Genomic DNA, 27102 nt, shown 5'->3' with positions numbered 1-27102 from the left:
CTGAACTCCACCCAACCCCTTTGTGCCTTTGGCTGTTCCCACAGCTTGGTTGATTCCATTCTCACCCTCCCCCTTCTCTATTTCAGCAACGAGTTCAGCAGGATGGTGGCAGGGGAATATCTGAAGTTCTTCGTGTTCACAGGGATGAGTCTGGATCAGGCTCTCAGGTCAGAACTGAGTGTGTGTACATGTGTGTGTGTGGTGGCCACCAGAGCAGGGTCCCACCAGACTGTTCCCTCTGCAGCTCTGCAACCACACAAAGATCTGCAGGAGCAAGCAGACCCCATGATTGCCACCTAGAGATCCTCTTACCTCTTAAATAGAAGAGGGTGATTTCCAAGATGGTCTCTCAGCCATGCAACCAAGAAAAAACACTCTTGGTCTTAACTCCTGGTCAGTGCAGTTGAATGACAATCTGGTTCACCTAGGCCTGACTTTCCAAGTCTTGACCTCAAATCCTTCTGTTGTTACACCTACCTCTTTTCCCAGTGTAGCTCCTGGGATTGGTTTTAGGTCTCTGTGATGTGCCAGCTGGATATGATGCTGTGGACTTGGAGGAGAGTCTCACAGTGGGTTTGGAGGGAGGGAAGGTTCTGCAAAACAGGGCTTCATCCAGCACACAGGAAGGTCCCAAAACCAGAAAGCACAGCTCCATTCCTGCACAGGGTTAATTGAAGAAACTGCAGTGGGCTTCATGTGCGACCAACCCTGCTGCTGCTTTTTCAGGACTTTTCTAAAAGAGCTGGCCTTGATGGGAGAGACGCAAGAGCGAGAGCGAGTGCTGGCTCATTTTTCTCAGCGCTACTACGAGTGTAATCCCAATGCCATCTCTTCAGAAGGTAAGAAATCTGTACATATCTGTGGGAAGTGTGTGTCTGTGTGTGTGTGTGTGTGTGTGCGTTTCAGAGGAGCCTATGTGTTTGTCAGCTCAGTAATGTGCTCAGACTGAAACTAGAGAGCAGGCAGAGAGCCTATACTGATGCCTTAGAAGATAGTCCCAGTATGTCATTTCCTTCAAATGACAGATGCTCTTGGTCTGGTTGGACGACGCATAATTAGGGCTCAGGCCATTCTTAATTTTGACCTTGAGCAGATTAACACAAGAGACATACTTAGCACACTCTTCACCAGACCCCAGCTCTCAGACCCTCTGCTCAGGGAATATCTAAGTGAGGAAACTTGTGTGCCTAGCATTTGGGGAGCACATCCACTTTATACTATTTCATGTCTTCACACCACTTCTGTGGGCATTCACACAGAATGAGCCTGCTTCTGGGTCTGCTCTGGGCTGGCTCTGGGACTGGTGAGGTTTGGACTGCCTGGCTGGCAGACGCTGTGTCAGTCCTACCTTGCCATGCTAGGAGCTCTGCAGGATTGGCTACAACATCACTGCCTAGCTATAGGGGCAGCAAGCTTGGAAAGGAATTTGTATGCTCAGGTTTGGAACCAGCCGACTTACCTACAGGCTGTCAGCACTGCAGTGACTGCTGTATCCCCTTGTATCCAGTGCTGTCTTGGAGGCTCAGAGACCCCATAGCCTTCCTAAGATGCTGAGGCACTGGAGCACCAGCTGCAGGGCTGGGCTGGGGGCTCTAATTCCTGTCCTCTGCTTGTGCTGCAGATGGAGCCCACACCCTCACGTGCGCCCTGATGCTGCTAAACACCGATCTGCATGGACATGTAAGTTACCACTGCCATTGCTCCAGTCTGTCCCCTGTCTGACCTCACCACCCTGAAACTGTAGATGTTCAGGGAAGAGTGAGGACAGTGCCACACGAGCAAGAGGCATGGGACCCTGGGACCCTAAGGGCTTGCCATCCTTAATGTGTTTGCTGAGAAGAAGCGAGAAAGGCTAAATCAGAGCAGGGGCTAATGAAGGAGAGAGTGGGGCTTTGAAGGAGACTTGCTGAGCTGAAAGATGTAGAGGTGGAATGAGGAGAGAAAAGAAAACTGAACAGGAAAAGGAGAGAATAAGACTCCAAAACCAGCTGCCTTTGGGAGCAGGGAGCACACAGTTTTGAAAAAGGAGGCTATTTAAAACTCCTGGAGTGTCTGCAAAGCCAGCAGCTTCCCCATACCTGGAAGCAGCCTTCCACAAGGACCTGTCTGGTCCTTCACCCCTCTGCAGAGATAGGGTGTTTGTTCCTGGGCCGTGGGACCTGCTTCAGCCAGCAGTGACCTCTGTCCCAAAGGTAATCCTGATGTTTCTCTCCCCCTGACTCCCCCAGAACATTGGGAAGAGAATGTCCTGCTCTGACTTCATTGGCAACTTGGAGGGACTCAATGGAGGCACTGACTTCCCCAAGGAGCTGCTCAAGGTAAATTTGGTTGTTCTCTGTGGCTGGCCAAGCAGCAGGAGCAGAAGTAAGAGCTTTGGGCTGGATCTCATGAGATGCTATGAATGCAAGATGCATTTACATGCAAGAACAGTGATGATCCCTGAACCTGCAGTTGTGTACCTGCCTCGCTGAGGGGAACATGGGCTGCTCCATTTCCCCAGCAGGACATTGGAACTTTGCCTGGGGTTCTAATTCCCTCATTGCTCTTGTTGTGCCTGTATTGCCGGCAAGGGAGCACAGGTGGGGCAGCTTACTAGGGCTGGTTTGCCCAGCTGCAGCCAGAGGCTTCCTGGCATTGGTTCTGTGGTACTCAGCCCTTTCCGACTCCCTGAAGCACTGGGACCCAAAACTTTGGCCAGGCCCCAGGACTGGAGCCATCTCTGGTGGCAGAGGTGACATAGGCAAGGCATCACGATGGGGAGAGTGGGCTGGAGGTTAAAGCCTCAGAGCTGGGAACTCACCGCACTGATGGGACTGGGGGACTCCTGCCTTCTCCCTGCCTGACCCAGTTCCTAGAGGGGCTTGGTCAGGGAGAGCAGTCTTCAGCAAGCACCTCTGGCCTTGGACTGCTGCACTTCTCTGGCATTGCCTGCTCTCAGGAGGATTTTCTGAGCTGCTCTCTCCCTGTCTCAGACCCTGGGAATAGGCTTAGCTCCCATGGGGTCTGCCGGGCAGAAACTGCTGCTGTTGGTAAAGCGCTGCAGTTGGCCAATACTTGTGATGTGGAAGATGGGTTCCCACAGGGTGCTGGAGCCACAGTGGGGGGGAGGTGGTTGATGAAAAAAGGCAACAGAGGATGAAAAGCTGAGCTCCCTTTTCAGCCTTTGTGAGTCTATTCCTGGTTGTGTCGCTCACCCCATCATTAAGGGGTTACCAGCAGTTCTCAATAGGGCTGTCCTCCCTCTCAGCCCACACTTCGCCAGTAAAAGGAGTTATTCAGGAAAAATTCTCCTCTAATTTTAAACCCAGCTCCAGAAAAGGCTTTAAGCACACAAAATGGATGGGAATCTATGAAACGTGAACCCTGACCCTTCAGTGCTGCTACACCTTGGAGTATCTGAGCTTCACAGACTTCTTGGTGTGCCCCCTTTGCATCCCTCACTGCCCCATGGCTGGGTGCCCACACTTGAGGCGTTGCCCTGTTAAACTTAGCCCCTCAGAACACCAGCAGTTCAAACACATCAGATGCAAAGTTACCACATCAGATCCCAGACAGGGGGGGAAATAGGAAGTGCCCTGAAGCTACAGGCTGTCTCTCACAGACAGGGGCCAAGACCTTTGCTGGGTGTAAGGAAGTGGAGGAAGGCTGCAGTGCTGCCGCACAGCCCTGCACAGCTCTGCTGGCAGCCCAGCAGCTGGGAGGCTGCTCTGCTAAAAATGGCCTGCTCCCTCTGCAGCTGCGGTGCTTCCCACCGCCGCTTTTCAGCCGCCTCTGTACAGGAGCCATGCTGGGGAGGGGGAGTGAAAGACCGTGTGAGGAACCTCAGACAGGGCAGGCTGCAGCTCTTCTGAAGCACCTGAAGCACCACTCCACTTTGGAAACCCGCTGCCCGTGCAAGGCAGAGTAGGTTTCTGGGGCAGGTGAGATGGAGAAAGTGCTGTTGGCTTGTGCTGGGAGAAGAACTGGCAAGGGAATCTTGGGCAGTCTTAGCCAGCTCATCCAGAGAAGACACTCTTTCCGTTCTGCCCCCACGTTTGGCTGCTTGATGCTTTGTGGTCCCTGCACAGGCTCAGGGGCAGACAAATGGAGAAAGGCTCTCCTGCTGCCCTCCCTGAGTCAGCCTGCATTAGCAGGCTGCTATTACCCCGAGCAGGATGCTTCCTCCTTGGCAGACCTGGCTGGCAGGCTGTGCCTGGGGACTGAGGCTCCTGTGCAAGCGTGCTGCACAGCTGGCTGGCTAATTTTAGCATTCCAGAAGCACACATATTTCCTAAGGGTAAGAGGAGGGGAAGGCAGGCTTCACAGGAACTTCCCAAAGCTGTAGGCTGGGTCTTGGGAAGCTCCAGCACCATAGAAGACAGGTCCTGGGGGCTCTTCCAAGCTTGCCTGGGTGGATAGCACAGCCTGCTACCCCATGGAGGTGGAGGGCTGGAGGTAGCTCTCACCCAGAGCACTCACTACCTGGGAACTGGGGCAGCAGAGCAGGACCTAGATGGCTGCAGGGGCACAAGGCCACCATCCCCTGTGACTCTGGGATAGCATCAAGAATAGACCCACAGGGAGCCAGAGCACTCCCCTCATCTCTGGCTGCAGGGAGTCCCAAGATAAATGCAGCATGATGCCTGAGAGCATGTGGCAGCTTGAGTCAGACGAGAACTTTATCTGCTACTAGATAATATGTGTAAACAGTCCCATTTTTATGCAGAAGCAATGAAAACACTTGAAGAGCTTTCACAGCAGAGCATCACATCCCCCTCACCACCAGTGCCTCACTGTGCCCTGCACAGCACTGCTGCTGGAACTAAGCAGTGCTGCTGGAAACCCTTTCCTCTGTCTCTGAAAGCTCCCCTGGAGCTGCAGGCAGGGCTCTACAGGCAGGGCTGCCCAGCTCTCTAGCTGAGATGTCCCCCTGATCAGGCATGAAGCCATGCCAGGGATATAAGGATCCATATAATGCTGTGCCCAAAGATGCCCACATCTGCAGCTTGGATCTGAACTCCTGAGGCCATATGACAGCAGCTGCCCATGCAACAAGGAGGGAGGTGGAAGCCGGACATCCTGGAGATGGTGATATTTTGGTTAGCTCTTGAAATGCTGCTTTTCTTTTGACAGTGTTATTCCAGCCCAGGCCCCCCGGGATTTCACTCACCGTTGCTGATTTTCTGTTACGTTTCAGATGTGGATTTGACCTTTATGTGATTGATCACTTTGTGGATGCTTAGGTTGTCCCCATCTTCCTTAGTCTTTTATCTTAATCTTTTGCTTTACTGACTGGCAGAAACAAAAGCAGGGCCAAATTGGACCCCATTTCTCACCAGCACTGCTTAGCAATTGCAGGAATGAGCCAAATCTGTGCTGCCTGCCAGCCTAGGAGACCAGAGCACGTCACAGATGTTAATGAATTAAGCCTGACAATGCAGTCGGGTCCTCGGGGGAGGAAGGTAGGATGGGCCTCCACCTTCCAGCTTGGAGGCACAACAGCAGGGCTCAGACGCTCAGAGTGCTGGGTAAGTGATTAGCAATGTGGGAAGAAAGCCCTGGCTCCCACCTCTGAGCTATAATCACAGGAACGCTTGCTCAGTCTAATCCCCTGGGCTATTTTTTTTTTTTTTTTTTGCCTGTTTCCCCTGGGAACAATAGGATGCCCTGCCCCTGTCTCCTCTGGCTCGCCCAGGCCTTAGGGGCAGCCCAGTACTGTCTGATGTGCCAGACATCCATGCCCCCTCCGTCACAAGTTGTGTCAAAATGATCACTATGCCAAACAGGACAGAGTGGAAAATTTCCCCCTCTCCACTGGCTGCATCTCCTGCTCAGTCAAGCCTAACTAAATTACGTATCGATCCTTGTGCTTTCTGCAAGGATGCCCAGCTCTTTGCTTCTTCACAGGATCAACTGCCTGAAGCATCTTTGTCCTGCCCTTAACCAGCTGGGTGCCTGACCTCGGAGGGACAGGCAAGAGGCTTAAGTCTCTCATCTTAAGTGGGGTGGGCACTGAAGATGGAAAGTCTGAGCACATCTCCACTGGGCCCATCTCCTAATGGCCCTGTGTGGGCCGAGCTGCAGCAGCAGCTCTGAAGCCTGCCCAGCTGGAACACAGTGGAGGTGCCACCTGGCCCCTGAAATTCGAGAGGTGTCAGCACGGCGGCCCCCCAGGAAGGTACAGCCACCTGCTCCCAGTCTCCTCGGAAAGGAGGCAGGGACGGCGCGGTGGTGCACCGGAGGCAGCTCGGGCAGCTCGTGCGGGCGCACGGTCAGAGCCGCCGTCCCGGCGGGCGGGATGCCCACCCCGGCGGGCGGGATGCCCACCCCGGCGGGCGGCGCGGGCCGCCATTGGCTGCGGCGGGCGGGGCGGGGCCGCCCCGCCTCTGCCGGGAGCCGCGCCGAGCCCGGCCCGGCCGCCCCGCTTCAACAGGCGGCGGCGGCAGCGCGGCCGCGGCAGGCAGGGCAGGGCACGGCAGGGCAGGGCAGGGCCGCCGGGCTCCGCGCCGGGCGCCCCGCCGCCCCCCCGCCGCCGCCGGCAGGATGATCGGCGTCAACAGCATCAACAGCAGCGCGGGGCGCATGCGGTCCCGCTCCATGTGCTCGGTGCGCTACGGGCGCAACTACCGCGGCGTGGAGACCTTCTGCTACGGCTGGCCCCAGCGCTCCCGCACCCTCAAGCCGGTGCTCTACACCGACCTGGTAGTCAGCCGCATCCAGAGCCGCCGTAAGAAGAAGCCGGTAAGCGGCGGGTCGGGGGAGCGGGGAGCGCCGCGGGGGGATGCGCAGCGCCCTGCGCCCCGGCGGGGACATGGGCGGGTGAACATGCCCGGACCGTCGCCGTCCCACCCGCTGCAAGAGCCTCAGCCCTGCTACGGATGTAGCGAGCCGCCAGCCCCATCTCTGTCTCCTGTCTGCTTTCTGCGGAGCTGGGTCTCTGCCATGCCCCCTCCGCCCGAGGGTCCCCGTCCTCAAACCTGGATTTCTCCCCCCACGCTATCCCAGCCCGATCACGGGAGTGGCGGGAGCGCGGCAAGACCTGGGTGACATTGCGCCGCTTACAGTGGTCTGGCAGCAGTGCTTGCTCGAAAACACCGCTGCGAGAGGAATCCAGGACAGAGCCGTACCGCTGGGACCTGCCCTACGGCTTAGCATAAGTGACAGGCTCTGCGGGCTCTCTGCCAAGGGCTGCTCTGCGCCGTGCCCTGGCCAGCCCAGCCAGGGCACACTGGCACCCACCTGAGCATCGGGGAGAGCCGCAAGGCAACGCGGAGGGGTAACGCCGCAGCCCCGGCTCCCACCCGAGCAGAGTTTGAGAGGAAGGAGCGGCTGGACAAAAAAAGGGCTTTTTACTGCCAGGAGCTTGCTCGCTGTGAGCCGTCATCGTTAACCGTTTTGGAGGTGTTAGGCTGGTGCTCATCGGTCCTGGGTGGGAAGAAGCGAACAGGCTGTCTCTGGGCGCGTCGTGCCTCGGTCGGGTGCCTGCCTCGGGTGTAGCAGCGGGAGAAGAACGCTCACCAGCCCCCTCCTCGCAGGCAGGCTGGGGCAGAACAGTCAGGGTTACGCCAGAGCTACTTGGGCTGCCCCCGTGGACAAAACCAGCCCGGTGGGGCCATCGGGGCCGTGCCAAGCCGCGGTGTTGTCATAGCGCAGTACGGTCTGGGGGCAGCATTAAGTTGTGACGCACTCGGATGGAAAGATGCAGTTGCGAGATGCTCGGTCGCTGCTTCCCGCGCCGTGGGGCTGCTCTGGGAAGGGTCTGTTGTCCTGGGGGTGATAGTTGCCTGGGGAAGGAGCGGCTTAAATATTTTGAAATAGGCTGATGCATCTTACAATGTTACTGAGCCAAAAGTGTGGGGCTGGGATGGGTAGCTGTCACCTGCTGCCACCCATGACTGCAGCAGGGTGGAAGGTGATGTACTGGACATCGTCTCCGTGACAGCACCTTCTACGGGAAAAAAAGTCTGTCCCCAAGTTAGTCTGCTCTGTGTGCACACAGGAGCCCCTCTGCAGCAGAGGAGAGGGAGGGAGATGACGGTATATGCAGTAGGGCTGGTATGTGCCAGGTGATGAGTTGCTCTTGAGCATGGGTTGTGCATCCAGTGGAGGTGCAGGAGGTGTGGGGTGCGGTGGGGGTGCGGTGTGGAACCAGCCAAAGTGAATTAGGGACCCAACATAGGTACAGTTCCATCTGACATACAGCCTTGATCTGACCCTACTGTTCGGATCAGTGCAGCTGCAAGCCTGGAGGACCTCACAGAGCTTTGTGGCTGGGTGTAGCAAAGATATTTTGCTAAGAAAAAGTTGGGGACAGCCGGCAATTGAGCTTTCATATTTAAATGCTGTCAGTCAGAGAGGGAGGTAGAATGACAGGGAGGGTGCTTGGTGGCTGTGAAGTCTGTCTTGAATGCCATGAACCCATGGCTTGTCACAGGGTTGACAAAGAGGAAGGGGAGCCTTGATATGCACCTTGGTGCATGGAGAGCTGAGCATTGTGTTTAGTAGAGGAACTAGCAGACTGGAAAGGGGATGTTTCCACAAGGGTTATGATGCATAAAAGAATCACTCCAGAAAGGGTTAAAACCCTCATCCGGATGCTGAAATCACTGCCTCAACCTTCATCTGTTACTTGAGTGCTGAGCTACAGCCCTCAGTGCAATCCCATGCCAAAGCTGTGTTCAGGCTAGCTTGTTGCTCAGCTCCACAGACCATCACTGGATCTTGTCTCTGGTCTGATCTGAGCTGAGGAGCTGAAGGCAGGCGTCTTCTCCCTACCATGCTTACGTAGGCTGTCCCCAGCATGGCTGGGCGAGAACATCAGAGCCACCTGCCTCTTGCCAATGCAGCCCCTCAACTGTCCTTGAGATGTTTGGTAGAGCAGGACACACAGACAGCCTCTCAGCCTGCTTTTGAGAGGAAAAGCACCAAAGAAAGATGTTGATTCAGTTAGAAATCCCCTAGAGACATTCCTAGGTCTCTTTAGCGTTGCGCATGTCTAGGGCAGAGCTGGCTGATTGGCCTGGCATGCTGCAACAGTGAGCTCATAAGCCAGTGATGGCAAAAAACCCCAAACAGCCTTGGGGTCATCATCCATAGTGGCATGTGGCCAGTGCCCAGATTTCTCTTGGGTAGTACTTGCAAGCTCATAATGCCAAAGACTTGCTGTACTTTCAGCCCAGGGGAAATGAATCTATGGAGCAAAGAGAGTCTAGAGAGAGACCTGACCTGCTGAGTGATGAATCTGGTGTCTCTGGTCTCTGCTGACGTGGTTGTGAGTTAGGCTTTAGGAACCTACGTCACCTGCACTTCCCCAGCAGAAACAATCTATGCACCAGAATTTTGTGGACTGACAGGCAGTGGCTCTGCTACAGGATCAGAACAGCAGGGTGGGCTTTGTGGCTGGAATGCATCTCCTCAGCTAGGACTTGGGCTGAGTCCACCAGCTTTGTACCTGATATTGGTTTTGGTTTGGGCTGGTGTTTGGCCAAGCAGAATTTTGGCAGGTTTTAAGTGTCATTGTAAAGCTTTGTGTTGCCTTCTCAATCACACAGTTTTCCTGTTTGCCTCTCACTGTCCCCTTGGACAGGAGTGTTGAACAGCCCCTGCTTCCTGTCTCTGAGGTGGTACTTGGCAGCCCCTGCTGGTAATGGGCTTGGTGTGATGCTCTTGGGGCTTGTAGCAGGGCAGCTGGAGCCTTTTGAAGCCATAAGGCAGTTCAGCCTTTGAAGTATTCAGCCAGAGTCCCAGGGCCCAGGTTTTTGTAACACAGTACTCTGCCAGGCTGTTATCCAGCACCGTGCCTTCCCAAATTACTCCTTGAGCATCTTCTATTGGCTCATTCACTCATCATTTAGCAGCAATTCTCCTGCAAGCCTTGCACAGGGCTGGAGTCCTCTCCAGCCCTCCAAAATCTCTGCTCAGCTGGCTCATATCTCACTTCCTTGGGGCAGGGAGTTGACACTTCTATGTATCACCAATGAGCCAGATGGAAGCCAAGCCACGTGTGCCATTCTGCCCGCTCTTTCTGAGGTGCTTTTCTGCTGTCTCCAGTGCCCAGTACTCTGTTCCATTTTTTTTTAGTCTCCTTTTTGTGTCTGTTGGCTCTCAGTATTTTTGAGCTGCATCCCTGGCAGTAAGATCCCTTCCCTTCTGTTTCCCGCAGTGACTCCTTATCATCTACATTGCTCTGAGATTCTGCTTCTCCCCCTGCTCTGTTCCCAGACTATGTTCTGTAGGGCTTCGGATTGCTTTTTTCCTCCCAGATTCTTTTCTAAATCTCTTTGCTCCTCTGGCTGCCTTGCTGCCAGCCCACTGGTGGGTACCTCCTGCTCACAAGTTAGCATCCTGCCCCTCTGGCACTGGGACTGCATGAATGGGTGTGGAATCAAATCTCTCAGGCTCTGAGGCCATTACCTCTTTATAGGTCTCCTGTCTTCCCAGGAGAGAACTGAACCCTACTTTCTGCCTGCTAGATTGAGACGATCCTTTCCTCCTCTGAGAAACAAGCATTTCCCCAACGGGCAGGTGTGGAAGGAGCTGGGTTCCCGCTCCATCCTGGCTGCTGCGTCTCTTGGGAGTGATGGATGTGCCTTCCCCAGACAGCTCTGGGGCCTGTCTGCTGGCCGGTGTTCCCGGGCCCCTGCACGCCTCCAGCTGTACTTTCTCAGCCACCAGCAAGATTTCTCAGCAGCAGTCTCCGGCCCAGTGATGGATGTTGACAGCTGCATGAACAGCCTGTGCAAGACTCGATTATTTTCCTTCAAGGATGATGCCTTCCAGATCTTGCTCTAAGCCGTCTGTGAGCACTGTATTGAAACCCTCTCTGGAGCCCCCCTGACTGCAGAGCTGTGCTGAGCACTGCTGGCTTGCACCCAGCTCAAACTGGACAAACACTTGGGAGTGGGGCCCTGGAGTAGTCTGTTGCAGGCAGGCTTAGCTTGTTCCTGTGCAGAAATACAGGCAGCAGACCTTGCCTTGCTCAGATGAGTGTTGTTTGGGTCTCCAAGAAGGGAGAAGTGTTTGGAGGTGCTGAGGAGGGGGTAGAGACAGGCCACAGCCACTCCAAGCTCCTGCCTTGACCAGGTGAGAGGACAAGGTCCTCTGAGAGCTTCATAAAGGACAGCATGCCAGAGTCTCTGCCAGTGCAGGCCAGCAGTGCTGAAGTCTCTCACAAAGGGTGCTCCTGTGGGAGCAATGCATTGCTGGGGAGTGCTGGGTGCTGCCATGAGCTGCTCTCTGCCAGCCTAGGGTGAGTGGCTGACTGCAGTGAAGTTGTTGACTGTGGTGTCTTGTGGCATGGAGCTTCTGGAGGCCCTGGAGCAGGAACTCAGGTTCCACTGAGCAGGGTGAAGGCATGCACCAAAGAAGTCTATGCCAAAAGCTTGCTCTGTGACTTGCCTGGAACGCTTTGGAATAGGGAGAAACAGCTCTCCCAAGCCCTTGGAAATGTTAGGTATGCCTCACCATTATGCGGCTAACACAGTGGCACTGTCACAGGCAGGTAGAGACAAAGGGTAGGAGAGGGCAAAATGCCAGGGCTATCCCCAGTGTTTCTTTGGGGTGTTCGGGGAGTTTGCAGATCCCATAGTCCCCAGGATGAGGTGTCTGTTAGCCTAGCCAGGACAGAGCTGGGCTGGAACAAACTGACACGGGGTTGCCTTAACCTCCAGAGTCCCTGAGCCAGCCTGGTGTGCCTCCTCTGTCCCTCGGAGCAGACCCCCAGCCTGACACCAATGTCCTGCTGACGCCCCACTCTTCTCTCTGCAGGCACTGTATGGCTCCATCAAGAATGAGAAGCTGCAGTGGGCCATGTAAGTACCCCTGCGGGGGATGCTGCTGCATGGCATGGGGTGGGCAGGGAATCCACCTAGCTCCAGAGGCTGCACAAACCACGATGCTGCAAGGCAGGTGCCTCTGTGAGGATGAGGGAAGGAGAGGGAGCTTGGGATGGGCTCGGCTGGGGTGCAGACAATGTAGCCCTGGCTGCCCTCACTGCCATGGGGCCCCTTCTCCAGCCTGCTCGGGGAAAGCCACCTGAGGCTGGCTTCTTGCAGCTTTAGCCTGGGTTTGTGCCTTGGTGGCTGCACCCGGGGTGGGAATAGACAGGTTCTGGAGGTGCTGTGGCTGTGCCAGGGCCCCACAGGGTGCCTGCACCCTCGCCCACAGCTGCCATCTCCAGCAGCAGGAGCAGCAGCGCCTGCGCTTCAGGGATTAATCAGCCTGGTGCTACCCAGCGCTGAGCGATGCACTCGACCGCTGCCATGGAGACGCCGGCAGATGCTGAGGGGTTTAATTAGCAGCAAGCAGCTGAGGGAGTGGGGGGGCAGCAGCTCTGGGCTCCCACATCTTCCTGCGGTTGGGGGGAGCAGCACTGGTACAACCTGCCCATAGTGAGGGGCTGTGACCCAGTGGGAGCAGGCTGCCTACATCCTGCCCCAAAAAAGGTTTTTCACTTTCTGAGGCAGGCAGAGGTCCCACCCTGAATCAGCAGCAAAAGCCCAATGCCTTGTCTTTCAAGGGACCAGTCAGCACCTCAGCTGTCTAGAGAGACAGGTGTGCACAGGCATGCTAGGTTTGGGATGCCCACCAGTACTGATGGAAGACTGCTCATCCTGGCCTGCTGCTCCTGGCTTCCCTTTCAGAAGCTGGGCCTAAAAGTGGCACTGACCACTGGGGAACTTAGTATTTGCTGTCCCAGAAAGGAAACAAACTCTTTCCCCACCCAAATCTGATTGGCAGAGATGAAGAGGAGCTGAGAAAGTCCCTCTCGGAGCTGGCAGATCCCAACCCAAAGTCCATCAAGCGCATCAGCAGCTGCAGTAACCCCTTTCTGGACTTTTCCCAGGATGCCAGCATTGCCACTTACAAGCACGGGCTGTTAGTCCGCAAGATCCACGCTGATCCTGACTGCAAGAAAAGTAGGTGCCTGGGGAGCCCGTGAGGAGCAGCTGGGGAAAGAGGGCACCAATGAACTCCAGAACCAAACGGGAAGCAGGGCAAGAGTCACTATGTGACGTCCATCTGCAGCTTTATGCCAGCCTCCAGCATCAGTGCCCTGTCTGTGTGGCTGTGCCAGGCATAATTCAGTCCTCAGGCTGAGGAGCTGGAAAGCCTCTCCCTTCCCATAGCACTGGGAATGGGGCACACAGGGTGCTGGGGTGGGGTCTCTGAGGGTTGCAACCCTGCTGCAGGATTGCGTGGATGAAGGGAAGGCTCCTGTGGTGTGATAGACAAGGCACACAGCAGGCTGCAGCTGGTTGGGCACTGCCAGGCACATTCACCGTATTCCCCATAAAATCCCTCCTAAGCCCTGGCTGTCTTAATGCTGCCTAGATGTGATTAGATGCAGCTGCCCTTCAAAGGCAGCCTTACCTGGCAGGCAGCACTGCCTTGTCGCCATGCCCGAGCACGGAGGCAGTGGTGCAGCCGAGCCCAAGCAGCGAGGCGGGGGGCACAGGGGCGCAGGGGGAGCGCAGCACAGCGCTGGCCCCGGGAGGCAGCGGCGGCCCCCTGCCAGCAGCACCATCTGCCAGCCACGCGGCCTGCACGGGCTCAGGTGCGCGGGGACCGTCCTGGCCTGCTGCCCGTCCCGGGGGTGGGGTGACGTGAGTCGAGGCAGGGCTGGCTGGAAGAGGGTGCGGGGTAGCTTTCCCCCCCCAGCTCAATTCTGACACCGATGTCTGAGCTGCTCTCTCCTCCCTGGCAGCACCCCGAGGGAAGCGCGGCTGGAAGCCCTTCCACGCCATCCTGAAGGGAATGATTCTCTACCTGCAGAAGGTAGGCAGCAAGGTCACCCGCATCCGCACCAGGGAGGGGGATTGTCCCCAGTCCAGAGAGACAGCAGTCTCCACAGCAGTGAGAGAGGACCTGCAGCGCAACGGCATTGCAAAGCCTCACCTAAGCAGACTCAGCACCCTGCATGCCTGAGCTGTTGCTTGGGGAGCTGGTGGCATCCCTGTTTCCAGGGTGCTTGGGTACAGCTTGGGCAGTGAAAGGCATTGCTAATTGAGAGCACTGTGTGCAGGGGGCTTGGCTGGGAAGAGAGGGGCACCAGGTCTTTTCCCCTGACTGGAGGGTTGGGCTGCACATCCAGTTCCCTTCTGGCACACACACAGGGAACTGGGGGCAGTGGGGAACAGTCCCCTGCGCTGTTGCCAAGCCCATGTGCCTGGGTTGTGCAGCCTCTCTCCAGGGGTGTAGCATGAGCTGGAAGCAGAGTCCACAGCTGCCTGGTGAAGGGTGATCTCCAAGCCCTGCCACAGCCAGCAGTTCCTGAAACCTCATAGAGCGGACTCATGGTGGGGTGGATCCCTAAGCTGGCTCTGAAACACCCCATGATTTGCAGGAGGAGTATAAGCCAGGGAAGGCACTGGCAGAAGAGGAACTGAAGAATGCTATTAGCATCCACCATTCGCTTGCCACACGGGCATCTGACTACAGCAAGCGACCCAATGTCTTCTACCTCAGGACAGCTGACTGGAGGGTCTTCCTTTTCCAAGCACAGTGAGTCCTTCAGGATCCCTGGCTGGGCCCCACTCTGGGCCACAGGAGCTCCCCTGACTTGAGTCTAGGGTGGGATGGGGCTTAGGGCCACCTTGTTCTCCCCTGTCCTGGCCCTTAATGGAAAGAGAGGGACGTGGTGTCAATGCTGAGCTTTGCCCAGCTCCTCTTTTTTCCTACCCTGCTGGGCTCAGGTTAGCTGTGGGTAGAGTCCAGGTGCCATGGCTGGCCAGGGCCAGGCCTGGGGCACTCACTCAGACCTTGTCTGCGGAGGAGAGCCCTTTGTCTTTGACAAAGATAGCCCATCTGTATTTTGGGCTTTTCTCAGGAACCCCGAACAGATGCACTCATGGATCACGCGCATCAACGTGGTGGCAGCCATGTTCTCTGCACCCCCCTTCCCCGCAGCCATCGGCTCCCAGAAGAAGTTCAGCCGCCCGCTGCTGCCCAGCTCCTGCACCAGGCTGTCTCAGGTGGGCCACGGTGTGGGGGCAATGGTGAGCCTGGGACAAAGCCCTGGATTTGCCAGTGGCACATGCCCCTGTGGAGGGATCTGTGTGGTGCCATGCGCCCAGCTGCCTTCCCAGTGAGGTGAAGGGCCAAGGAGGAAACAGAGAAAAGGGGTATTGAGACTGGGAGCAGACAGTGAGGTCTTGTTCCTGGCAGTGGGGCTGGAGTCAGGTGATGGTCAGGCCATGTTGGAGAAAGTGGTCCCACATCATAGCCTGCAAGGTCCTGCCAGGGACCTTGAAAGGCAACTGACTGGGGGGATTAGCTGGCACTCATGCATACCAGGGCAGTTATTCATAGAGCAGAAAGGATTTAAAAAAAAAAAACACCAGCCTAGTTTCAGAGGGATTAAATTCTGCTTTAAGACTGCAGTCAGCCCCTCTTATGAGGTGACAGCAGATTGCCCCCAAGAACCTGTGATTTTGCCTGCTATTAAAAAAAAAAGAAAAATCAAACCTAGCAGCAGAAGCTGAGATCCTGGCTGCTCCTAGAAGGGGAAAAACCTGTTCTGTCCCTGGCCATTTCACACTACCAGGGAGACAGAGTAGGGCACTGACATGGTGCCACCCTTCCCCAGGAGGAGCAGGTGAAGAACCATGAGACCAAGTTCAAGACAATGTCAGCGGAGCTGCTGGAGCATCGCTCCTCATTGCCTGAGAAGAAGGTGAAAGGCAAGGAGTACGAGGAGCTAAAGCAGAAGGAAGAGTACCTGGAATTTGAGGTGAGCTGGAAAATGTCCCCCTCTGCCCTCAGGCCCTCTGTCCTCAGGCCCTCTGTCCTCAGGCCCTCTGTCCCTATCCGTTTGGCCATCCTCAGTGATGGGACCAACCCATCCCATCCGCTGAATTACACTGCCACTGCCGTGGTCTAGGACCACGAGCATTCCTCTGCCCCAGGATGCTGGCTGGGTTGGAGGGACCATGAGCATCCCCCCATGCAGGGATGCTGGTCATAGGACAGTACCCAGCTTGCCAACCTCTCTCTCTGCTGCACTGTGCTCCTCAGAAATCCCGCTACGGCACCTATGCCATGCTGCTGCGGGCCAAGCTGAAGGCTGGCTCCGAGGACCTGGCAGCATTTGAGTCCACCCTGTTTGACACAGCGGGTGGGGAGGACGATGGCCTGAAAAAGTCCCACTCCAGCCCCTCACTCAACGCAGAGCCCTCCAGCACAAACACCAAGGTGAAGCGCAACGTCTCGGAGCGCACCGGCCGCCAGCCCCCTGGCCACCCCCAGAAATCCTAAGTGTGGGGTCTCAGCTGCCTGCACCGCAGCTCTGTTCCCGTTCCCCCGGCACGGGGGCGGAGGCCGTGTGCCTGCCCAGACCCTGCATGTGTCTGTCTGTCTGCGGCACGGACTGGAGGGGTGACAGCCCTTCTGCAGCCGCCAGCACCAGCCATGCAGGGCCATGGCCCCTCCACCGGAGACAGTGGCAGAGCAGGACAGTCCCCAGTCCTTGTCTGCAGGAGCTGCCTGGCCCCATCAGACTTGTTCCTGCCCCTCCTTGTTCTGCACTTGGCTGCAGGACCTACTCTTGCTGCCCTGGGGAGAGGGAGCAACTGAAACCTACTTGCTGGGCTCAATTTGTCAATGGCTTAAAAAAAAAAAAGACAAATGCAGCAAAACAAAGCCAGCGCCCGCTTCTCCAGTTCCATTGTGCCATGGGGGTAGATGGGAGAGGGCCAGCCCTAGACTGTCCCCTCTCCTAGGGCTGGTGGCCAGGGAAGCCAGGGCAACAGCACCTGGTCCCTTCCCTGCCACCTCAGTCACCTCTGCACCCTCCCTGCTTTCTTACAACTTTTGAACAGTTTTTGTGATACAGTTTTGCACTTTTTAGTACCAGATCAAGCTGACTACCAGGAAGGGTTTTTTTTGGGGCTACTTTTGATGCTTTTTGGGAACTGTTTAAAAAAAACAAAATCATAAACCCAGCCATATCTTGTAGACACTCTGGGGGAAAGAGGTTTTTAAAAGGACTCGGGGTGATCCAGCTCCCCACACCCCTGCCCTACAGCAAGCTGAGCGTGGGCTACTGTGTGTACTGCTGCTGCCAGCTCCCCAGCTCCACTTCAGCACCAGCAACCCTTTGGGGAGATAGCCCTGTGGCTACCAGTACCAAGGAGGCAGTGTTGAGATGGCAGCACCCATTGCTGCATGTGTGGCTGCACGGGAGGCTGATGCACTGGTGCTTTATGACCCCCATTTTCCACCCCCCACTGCTGGCAGCTTGGACTGGCCCTGTTTGCAGCAACCTGGGTGTGAGCATCGTACCCAGGGCATGGTGGGTAGCAGTGTGGAGTGGTGACCCCTGGAGCCAGGGTTGATACGGGGGTACCCCTGCCCTGCGGATCCAGTAAAGGCTGGAGCCAGCTTTTCTTCCCATCTCTTTTCCAATGCATGTCTGGGGCCTCAGAGGCTACCAGCAAAGCCTGGTCTGTAGTGCTGCAGTCCTCATGCTGCAGCAGCACTGGTGCAGCCCCTTCCTCAGCAACAGGCTCCCTCCTTGCCGAGGTGAGGGGCAGGCTGGGGCAGCCCTCACTACTCCAGAGTGGGCTGAAGGATGCTTGTCTAGAGCAAGGTGCAAGTGATGGAGCATGGTTGCAGGATTGTCCAAAGAGGGGTCCAGGCACAGTGAAGGGCTGTGACCAGGGGCTGGCACACACGCAGTTCTCAGCCGCCTGGGACCTTGCTGGTTTCAGCACTGACTTTGCGAATGTGTCAAAACTTTTTATTCTGCTCTTTTGAGTCTATTGCAAAAAAAAAAAAAAAAAAAAAAAAAAATCCACCCTTGCCCCAGGTGGCTTGGGGGGTCTTGGGGGGTGGTGGGGAAAAAAAACCTTTGTACAGCTTCTTCTCTCAGTTACTGAAGTAAAACTCGCTCTTCATTTCTTGGGTGCGCTGTGGTTTCTTTTCCTTGGCTGGGGACAGCCCCAGCACCGAGGGATGCTGAGGAGGGGCTGGCAGTTGTCTCCTTGCTGCCAGACTTCCAGACCCAAGTAGGGTTCAGGGAGCTTAATGACCAGCTCACTGCTGGGGCTGGAGAGAGTGAGGGCAAAGAGTAATAGAACTTGTGTCCTTTTATTCAGAAGGAACCATTAAATAAGAGCAGAGATGGGCAGGAGCCAGCTGCATCCCATTCCCCTGAGGTCAGACAACTGGATCCCAAGTCCAAAAGGCACTTGTGTGGATAAGGTAGAGGGCAGTGCAGCTCCCTGTGTAGTCACAGGGTCTGCTGGCTGGCTCCTCAGTGCACCTGTGGCTGCTGGCTGGGGGGCAGCTCACCCCTTGGCTTCAGGGCTAGTGTGGGCGCCTGCTCCTCCTCCACCGACTCACTGCCGTAGGCACTGTCTTCCTTCAGCTCTGCAAAGCAATCCCCGGGTGCTCTTATGCTCTTAGTGACGGGGCAACGGGAGGGGCAGCAGAGACACTCCCTGCCCACCAGCCCCAGCCCTCACTCTCTGTACCTGTGCTTTGCAGCTTCTCCAGTGCCTCAGTTTTGTGGAGCATCCTCACAGCATTGTGGAGCCCCATGGAGTCCAGTGCCTCCAGCAGTCCCCCCAGGCTGCCACCTGCCAGCTGCAGAGAAAGGACACTGAGTAGGGCTGATGGCCAGACAGGCAGAGGGGACAGACCCCAACCAGGCACTGACCTCATAACTGCGCAGGAGGCTGACACTGGGCGAGGGTGTGTCCTTGTAGGTCTCCACGAGGCTGCAGAGCCCCAGGCGTTTGGCCAGCTCGATCCAGTCTGACCCACTGCAATCCTGATTCAGCAGCTGCTCCAGCCCCTGCAGTGCCTCACTGTCCAGTGACAGGACCTTCCCTGTGTGAAAGAGGTGCCCCCATCACAGGCTGCCCATCCTTGCTGCTGGGAGGGTGTTACCCTGACTAGGTGTGGTGCTGCTGAGCTGAGGTGGGGGAGGGAGGGCTGCTCACCTGGCTGGGGGGCAGTGGGCAGCTCTGCCTCAGGCCCCTGCTGGGAGGCCTGCAGCAGGATCTCCCGCACCTGCAGACAGACATGAATGTCAACCTTCCAAAGCACTGCCCAGATCCCCCACTGCCTCCTCACACCTTGGATCTCTGCAGGACACTGAGGAGCATAGGCATCCTCACAGGTGCATCTCCTGGAACTCTGACCCATCCATGCCATGGCCTGCACAGAAACTTTCCCAGTGAGTTTGTCCCGCTGCACCACACACCTTCTGGCTCCGAGTCAGGTCCAGGGACGTGTGGCAGCGGCGCTGCCTGTGCCCTGCCTGCCAGTGCCCCTGTGTAGAGAGCTTGGAGCTGGTGATGTGCTCTGCAGCCAGGGCTGGCTCCCCCAGATCCATGGCCACCTCCTGTTCCTCAGGGTCAGTGTCTGTGTCACTACTGGCCTCCGACGAGGACAGGCTCAAGGGCTCATCATTCTCACACAAAACATCTGCCCCTGTTGGGAAAGGGTGGCATGAGCCAGGCCCACGGGTCTGACCTTGTGTCTGGCAACAGCCAGCACAGGCAGCCAGAGCTATGGGGAGGGAAGAAGGAAAAGCAGTGCCTTACCAGCTTTAAGAAGCAGCTTGGTGAGGGTGGGGGAGCCCAGACCAGCAGCCAAGTGCAGGGGGGTGTTCCCGGCGAAATTCCGGCTGTTGATGTCTGCTCCCAGCTAAGAAATGTTTGACACTATGAGGATGGGCTGCTGGCCACTGCTCCTCCCACACCCCAAGGCCTCAGCAGAGCCCCCACTTCTGCCAGGAGCCTGTAGGAGGCTGCACCCTGTCCCTGTCCCACAGCCACCACTACACCAGCCAGTCCATACCTTCTTCACCAGGTGGGTGGCCATGTTCAGGTTCTCCATGTCCACAGCCAGGTGCAGTGGGGTCCTCCCACTTTGCCTCTCCACTGCATTCACATCTGCTCCCGTCCTGACCAGCAGATCCAAGCAAGCCAAACTCTTTGCCTTCACAGCCAAATGCACAGGCAGGAGGCCTGCGAAGATGGGGACAGGCTCAGCAGCCCTCTGGCCAAGCCCATGATGGCACTACTAGGGTCCTGCCCATTGCCCCTGAGCCACACTCACCATGGAAATTGGGCAGGCAGAGCAGATAAGGGGCAGCTGAGCCCAGGTGAGCCAGCAGCGTCCTCAGCATCTCCTCATCGCCAGTCTGGAGTGCCAGGTGCAGCAGGGAGTTGCCATAGCGGTCCAGCAAGGTTGGGTCGGCGTGGGCTTGAAGCAGGAGCTGGACTACCTGGGGCTGCTTGGTGATGACTGCCAGATGCAGTGACGTCTGCACGACAGCAGCACATCCTAAGCAGCGCTCACAAGAGCAGCCAAGTTCTGTACCACCATTCTCTCCAGTAGCTGCAACTTGTTCAGATCTGCAGCCTCCCCTCAGCAGGAGCAGCTACAGGAGCCCCCAGGGCTGGAAAATGGGAGTGAGGAGCTACTCCCAATTAGAGAAGAACTGGCTGCCCTGAAAAGCATGTACCTGTTGCAGGTTATTGGAGATGTTGATGATCTGCTGGTGGGGGATGCTAACAATGATGTCAATCAGCTGCTTGATCACAGCTGTCTGTTCATGGATAATAGCGAGGTGCAAAGGCCTGTAGAGAGAGTGGGATGCCCCCTAGCTCAGCTCCTTGCTTCTCCAGGTACTCCCGGCTGCCCTCAGAGCCCCCCATAATGGCTCTGACAGACAACAAGACCACCATGCTCCCCCTTCAAACCCCTCGTGCGCTCACGTGTCTCCGTTCTCATCCTGTGACGCGGCCAGGTGCCTCTGGACTGCCAGCAGCATGCGGGGGTCGGCGGTGACCGAGTAGTCGAGCAGGGCATGGGCATTGCGACGGGCTAACGCCAGCATCCACAGCTGGCACAGCTGGGCTGGGGGGCAAAGCAGGATGTCACCTCCAGGAGCAGCAGCCCCATCCACCCTTCTGCACCCACCAGGTGTGGAGAGCAGCACACAACCCCAGAAGGTCCCAGTCCATGCCTCCTCTCCTGCGCAATGTGCCCAGCCCTCCCTCAAACTCAGTTCCTCCTACCGTGCTTCTGCAGCTCCTTGCAGTACATGCTGTCTTCTGCAGGTGCCTGCCTGTCGCTCCCAGGCCCCTCTGCCTCGGGGCCCTTCATCTGCACACCCCCCTGGTAGCTCCCCACTGGGTGGGGGCCGGGCGAGTAGATGCTGTTGTAGGTCAGCCCAGAGGAGTATGGGAAGCTGAGGTTCCCACCTGTGGGGCAGGGTGGAGGATGGGTGAGCAGAAGGGAGCCCCCTGGGCCAGACCTCAGCCATCTGAGAGAGGAGGAGGAAGAGGCACTGCCACTCACCTCCTCCAGAGCCAAAGCCCCCAGCCCCCCCGCCGGCGCCCCCCATGTGCGAGCCACCGCCAAAGTGCTGAGGAAACTGAGGCAGGACTTTCTTGCGCTTCCTCTCCACTTCTTCCTTATCTGTGGGGAGAGAGGGGCAGCAGGGTGAGAGGCAGCCCCAGCAGCAAGGGACATGCCAGCCTGCCTGGGTGGTGCTCACCTTCCACCACGGGGTAGTAGGTGAACTGCTTGGAGTCACTCACGTCCCCTCCTCGCTTCCGCTTCAGCTGCAGGAAGACGGTGACAGGTCGGTCGATCTTGGGCTTGTGGTAGGGCGGTGTGCGGAAGACAATGGCATACTGTGGGCAGGACATGATGGACATAAGGTTCTGCACATCCCTGAAGCTGGGGACAGGCTCGCTTCACCCCACAGGCATTCATCTGCCTTGAAGCAGAGCAGGACACTCCCCACCTTCCTTGTACCTGCTTGTGCACATCTGTAGGAGAAAAGTCCCCAAAGGCCTGCCAGCCGTTCTCATCATCCTCATAGAAACGCACCTCAATGTCATCTGGGGAGAGAAGTGGCACTGGCACTGCCTGTCCCCTTGCCCCAAACAGGCTCCAAGGACAAAGACCCCTGACCACCCAAGGGCCCTGGTTCTCTCCTGCTACAGCCCCCCCAGAAGGTTTCATCTGGAGAGAATGGCTTTACCTTTCTGAACTTTATCACACAGCAAGTAGACTTCATCTCCTCCCCGTACAGAGCCTGCTGTCTTATCCATCCGTGAGATCTTCAGGTTGGAAGCTCCAGGGGACTCTGCAGATCAGGAGGTGTTGGGAGTCACTGTGCAGATGTCTTTACTCCCCCCGTCCTGCCCCATCCCTTTTCTGGACTGGCCCCACACTCACTGCTGTCATGGATGGGGTCCGAGATGACAGGCTGGAGAGCCAGCGTGAAGTTCCCACTGCTGTCACGGAGGTAGGCTGTGAAGCGCAACCGCACAATGCTCAGGTCCATCACCTTCTTCAGCTCCTTTGCCTCCAGCTCGATCTCACGCAGCTCCACTTCTGCCAGGGCAGGGGAACAAACTGTCAGGCTGTACGAGGGGACAGTGCTCCAGTCCCCTTCCTACCCACCCCAGTCGCATGCTAAGCCCAGCCCCCAGCTGTCAGCCCACAGTGCTGAGTCCCCAGGCTGCCTTTACCCGTCAGCAGACGACTCCTGTTGCGCATCTTCTGCTGCTTCAGCTTTTCCTTCATGATCTCCATCATATTCTTCTTGGTGACATGGAGCACACCCAGGTTGCTGAACCTGGAGGAGAGGGAACCTGCTGGGATCTGGGAGCATCAAGGTCAGCAGCAGCAAGCCCAAAGGGGCACATACTCCCGCAGCTGGGAAGGTCCCTGGTGCCACTCAGGCAGCAGGGAATCAGTGTGTGTGCGGTGGAAGAGGAGCAACCACAGAGGAGAGAAAAGGAGCCCCAGAAACTCTGGGCTCCCACAGGTAACAAGTCCAGAGGGCTGTCAAAGGCAAGACCAGGAGGACTGAAGGCCAGAGTGATGCAAATGGTATTGAGTTGAACCAGGGATGAATACGTAAGAGCAACTGCAGCAGTAACAGAATAATTCTGTGACTCAGGCTGACTTCAAAAGTCATCTGCAAAGCTGAGAGCTGCAACCTCAAGGACAGAAGCTCAAAATAAGCTGCATATTTCAAAAACCAGACACAGGCAAAATGCTCAGGGGACAGAGTTGTAACAATGAACTACACATGCCTGACCTCATCCAGCAAACCCAACTTCAGAGTGCACTAACCCCTATCTTCTCCCCATCTCAAAAGCTGCAGGCAGCACCCACAGCCACCTCACATAGGAGCACCCTGGCTCCTCCTTGCACATACTGAGCAGTCATGTCCTTGGGTCCCACGATCGTGACACAGTTGCCGGCCTCGTTGCATTGCTTGCCCACCAGGCTGTGGGCATGTACACGGGGAGGGTCACTGTGTGTCACCAGATCTACCTCAATCCGGGCCATCCCTGTGTAGTTACAGATCTGCAGGGAAGAAGGAGATGGGGGTCAGGAACTATAAGCCAGGAGCCTGAAGGATTCACTACAAAACCCTGTTATCCCTCCCATGGCCATCACCCCTCCAGCCGCAACTCTCCCATCCCTTCAGCACCAGGAGATACACAAGAGCTTATTATAAATTTCCTGTCCTTCCTTCAAGGCTCCTTCCTGATGCTCATGCATCTGGCTGAGGACACTGCTCCATCCCCTTCCCATGGCAGCGCTCACCTTGACAGTGGGATAGGTCTTGCGCCCCTTCTCACTGGATGCTCCTGGCAGCCCCCCATGGGAAGGGCCCTCGCAGCCATACCGAAATCGGAAACCCCGCTGTGGAGGCAAAGAGCGCGTCAGACAAGGGTGGCCAAAGCCTCATGCCATGAGAGCAGGATGTGACAGTTACACCTGTCTTTACCTGGGTGACATCCTTACCTGCTTTGGCTGTTCAATAATGACAAGGTAGGGACCTTCCACTGGAGGACAGAAAGGAAAGGTACCAATGAGAAACATGGGATAACCAAATTGCATGTTCTCACTAAGGATGCTGGAGATACAGGGACAGCACTGAAGATTATGTGACCCCTGTCTGTCCCACGGAGGTCCTGGGAGCCCCCAAAACCTGTGCTGTCGCAGCCCAGCTGAGAACACCAGTCAGAGTAGCAGGAAGAGGAGGGGAGGGCCAGAGGATGCTCTGCCACTTGGGAAACAGGGACTGCCAGGAAGTCACAGCCCTGCCTGGCAGTCCCTGGCAGACTGAGTAGTAGGGACAGATGGAACAAGCCCCATCCTGGTGGCATGGGGGAGGGATTTCCAGCCAGCCTACAGTGGGACCAGTAAGAACAAAGCCTGTGGTGCTTCTGGCAACTAAAAGACATGAGTCAACCCGCTGGGAAACTCCACTGCAGCTGGGGACCCCTGGAAGGGTACAGCCAGAGGGGCCCTTACCTGTCTCCATGAGGGGCTCCTTCTGCTCCATCATGTGGGAGCCAAAACTGAAGTCATCATAGTCAATCCCATCCAGGCACTAGGTGATGGGAGGGAAGGTGAGTGTGATGAGCGCGTTGGGTCTGGAATCCCCCAACTACCCTGGGTGGGTGATGGCAGCCTGGCACAGAATCCCATCGGGGCAGGCACAGATCCCTGTCCCTCCCCGGGAAGAGAGGTGGGCAGGTGCAGACCCCTGAGTGCCCACCCTGGAGGCTGACACAGACCCTCCCACCTCCCACTCCGGAAGCAGGCAGGGACCCCCACCTCCCACCCCACCCGTGGGGTCGGGCACTGCCCCCTGCCCAGCTCCGGGGCCAGGCAGCGACACCGCCCCGGGCCGATCCGATCCGATCCGATCCGTGCCGCACTCACGGGCTGGAACTGCTCGTCCATGTCGGCGCGGGGCCGGCCGCCGGCCTGTGGGGAGAGGGGGTTGAGCGGGGAGCGGGGCTGCAGGAAGGCACCGCCGCTCCGGAAAGTCCCTAGAAACCCCGCCGAGCCGGGAAATGACGGGACCGCGCGTCACCGCCCCGCCCCGCCCGCGCGGCCGGGGCACGGCCGGCCCGGCCCGGGGCACGGCCGGGGCACACGGAGCGCGGGGCTCGGCTCGGCTCGGCACGGCCCGGCACGGCCCGGCACGGCTGCTCTGCGCCCGCCGGCGGCCGCTCGGGACAGCAGGACGGGCTGTCCCCTCCTCGCCTGGGAATTTTGGACTCGGAGCCCCGGGCGGGCTGGAAATCCCGGAGCATTCCCGCCCGCCTCCCCCGGCCCTTCTCGCCCGGGCGCTGCCTGGCAGCTCCGGGGCGCCAGATGTGCCGTATTTTCCCCTCGAGAGTACGGAGGGCTTGCCCCACGCCGTCCCCGGCCGCCTGTCCCGCTACGGGTGCCAGTCCCCGCTGCGCTGCCATGAGCCCTTCCCCAGCGAGACCTGCAGCGCAGCACGGCTGGAAGCACCGCCCGCGCCGTAAGACCCCGCAGAAACCCCTGCGTTCCCCAAGATCCCTACCCACATCATCCCATCCTGCACAGGGATGTGTCTCCCGCACCGGGATGTCGTCTCCAAGCCCCTATGGATTCAAACAGGAGTCGCCCCAAAGTGCCGTCCCCTAGCCCACTGGCTCCCCTCTGGACAAAGGAATCTCTCCAGGACTCTGCAGTCAGCAGCCCCTTGCCAGGCACCCAAAAGGGTGCTTTCCCTCTCCCCAATTTCAATTTACACAGCAGCCCCTGCATCCTACCCGCGGTGGTGGCCGGAGAGAGGCATTCGCTATCCGTGCTCCCATTGCCACCTTCCTTCAAAGTGGAAGCGGCAGCCCCCGAGCTCCCCGTGGAAGCATCTCCCACCGCCCCAGCACTCAGCACTGGGTACTTCCCGCAGCAAGGCACTGCCAGCACCAGGGCCACACAACGCTCACAACCTCCTACTCACCGGGGAGGAAGAGGCTGGTCTCAGCAACCCGTTCAGCCCCAGCATCGCCATAGGGACTGCCAGTACCACAGACAGGCGTTCCGCTGGGGTCAGCTCTGCCTGACCTCAGAAAACCGGCGACTTCTAGCAAAGGTGCAGGATCAGGAGAGACCCTACGGGCATGCTCCACATTTCTTCTCACTAACCAAGGAAAAGAAAAAAAAAAAAAAATCCCGTATCTAACTCCACAATGCCCTCATACCATGAATTTCTGAATCAGTGGTTGCTGCAGGTCCCACTCAGGGGATTTTGAGTGTGTGGGAGAAGAGGGGAAGGAAGGGGATTGTTCAATCCGTGTGTGACTCATATTCTTCAGAAGCTGAACAGAGCCTTTTCAAGGAGATTTTTCAGCCACTCAAGTCTTCTAAAGGGACTGTCCTGTGACCTCAAGCCTGATGTTTTTCCCGGTTGGCCTGTCATATGCACAGAGATGCATCCCAGGCAACTGTGCAGCCTGGGATCTATGGGACCTTCAAGTGCAGGGGAGGGTGCAAGGAAGGTGAAGGGAGAGATCCAGCACTGCAAAATGAGGTGGGGACCTTCCTCCTGTCATTCTACAGGGGCTTCTGAAGGCCTAGGAATATAGACACAACCCTGTGCTGGTCTGTGGGAAGCAGCACAGACTGCCTGCTGTTGGGATACCACAGATCATCCCACCCGGACAGCTTCAGTCTGCCACCACCAGTCAGCCACCCTATCTGCTGGGCAGATCTTCCAGAGAGGTGAATAAAGGGACAAACAACCTTCCTCAGTGTGCTGGGAACTGCCACTTACACTACCCACTGAGCCTGGTGGGAGAGTCCGGGCCTGAAGCTGCTGGATGAGAACAGACTATGCCCCTCGAATAGCACAACTCCCCTTCTCCAGTGGCATCAGCTCCATCTCCTCTTGAGGGGTTTTCACAGCTCACTCACTGCTGCCCAGGACACTTCCACTAGTTGCAGCAAACAGCATGACTAAAGAATGTCATGGAGTTGTACCTGCATCTCCCCATCCCTCACAGGTCTGTCTCTCTCTGGATTGCCAGCTATTTCCCTGCACTCTTGTGCAATGTGTGCTGGAGGAAGCCCACCTTGCTTGCTGAGCAGAGATGGTGTCACCACCTGCTTCCTTCTTCCTGGAAAAGCAACCTCAGGCAACCTCAGACCTGCTCTCAAGGTGAAGTCCTGCCTCCTGTGCCAAGCAGCATGCCCTTCTGGCCTCCAGGACTTGGGGTTTCCCCTAGGAGTGCAGCATATGCAGCTTTTATCCCCCACATATGCCAGAAGGGAACACATCTCTTCTTCCTCCAACAGGAGCATCCCCTGCTC

The 27102-nt window shown here is 57.2% G+C and overlaps 2 protein-coding genes across 2 annotated transcripts in view; one reads left to right on the top strand and one right to left on the bottom strand.

The window, feature by feature from the left end:
* PSD (pleckstrin and Sec7 domain containing) overlaps positions 1–17880 on the top strand; it is a 43516-nt gene extending 25636 nt beyond the window's left edge. Inside the window, exons 7-17 of the mRNA XM_031505240.2 lie at positions 87–167; positions 727–839; positions 1622–1680; positions 2229–2318; positions 11746–11789; positions 12718–12896; positions 13685–13755; positions 14324–14481; positions 14807–14951; positions 15566–15709; positions 15994–17880. Coding sequence (XP_031361100.2) covers positions 87–167; positions 727–839; positions 1622–1680; positions 2229–2318; positions 11746–11789; positions 12718–12896; positions 13685–13755; positions 14324–14481; positions 14807–14951; positions 15566–15709; positions 15994–16233 — 1324 coding nt within the window. The 3' untranslated portion in view covers positions 16234–17880. The remainder of the gene's footprint in view (positions 1–86; positions 168–726; positions 840–1621; positions 1681–2228; positions 2319–11745; positions 11790–12717; positions 12897–13684; positions 13756–14323; positions 14482–14806; positions 14952–15565; positions 15710–15993) is intronic.
* A 170-nt stretch (positions 17881–18050) lies between these two features.
* On the bottom strand, positions 18051–25935 carry NFKB2 (nuclear factor kappa B subunit 2). The gene is made up of 23 exons (XM_021547931.3): positions 25754–25935; positions 24697–24741; positions 24283–24361; positions 23770–23810; positions 23569–23667; positions 23174–23325; positions 22479–22585; positions 22183–22341; positions 21986–22090; positions 21757–21842; positions 21494–21632; positions 21295–21414; positions 21012–21197; positions 20709–20850; positions 20456–20570; positions 20047–20254; positions 19786–19955; positions 19530–19632; positions 19187–19416; positions 18924–18993; positions 18638–18810; positions 18453–18564; positions 18051–18348 (listed from the first exon to the last, which is right to left on the bottom strand). Exons 1-23 carry the CDS (start codon positions 25802–25804, stop codon positions 18233–18235), a joined length of 2808 nt encoding a protein of 935 aa, XP_021403606.2. The 5' UTR covers positions 25805–25935; the 3' UTR covers positions 18051–18232.
* Between the last annotated feature and the right edge of the window lie 1167 nt (positions 25936–27102).

Source organism: Lonchura striata, chromosome 7 (genome assembly GCF_046129695.1).
Source record: "Lonchura striata isolate bLonStr1 chromosome 7, bLonStr1.mat, whole genome shotgun sequence".
Lineage (NCBI taxonomy): Eukaryota > Metazoa > Chordata > Aves > Passeriformes > Estrildidae > Lonchura > Lonchura striata.
Note: the sequence above shows the minus strand (reverse complement) of the source record. Positions and strands in the feature narration are given on the sequence as shown.

Excerpts from the sequence above, each read along its gene's own strand:
- NFKB2 (XM_021547931.3), bottom strand. The coding sequence starts at position 25,804 with ATGGCGATGCTGGGGCTGAACGGGTTGCTGAGACCAGCCTCTTCCTCC. Across the intron at positions 20,255-20,455 it reads TCTCCAATAACCTGCAACAG|ACGTCACTGCATCTGGCAGT; the intron begins GTACATGCTTTT and ends GCTGTCGTGCAG. Across the intron at positions 18,811-18,923 it reads GCCCACTGCCCCCCAGCCAG|GGAAGGTCCTGTCACTGGAC; the intron begins GTGAGCAGCCCT and ends TCTTTCACACAG.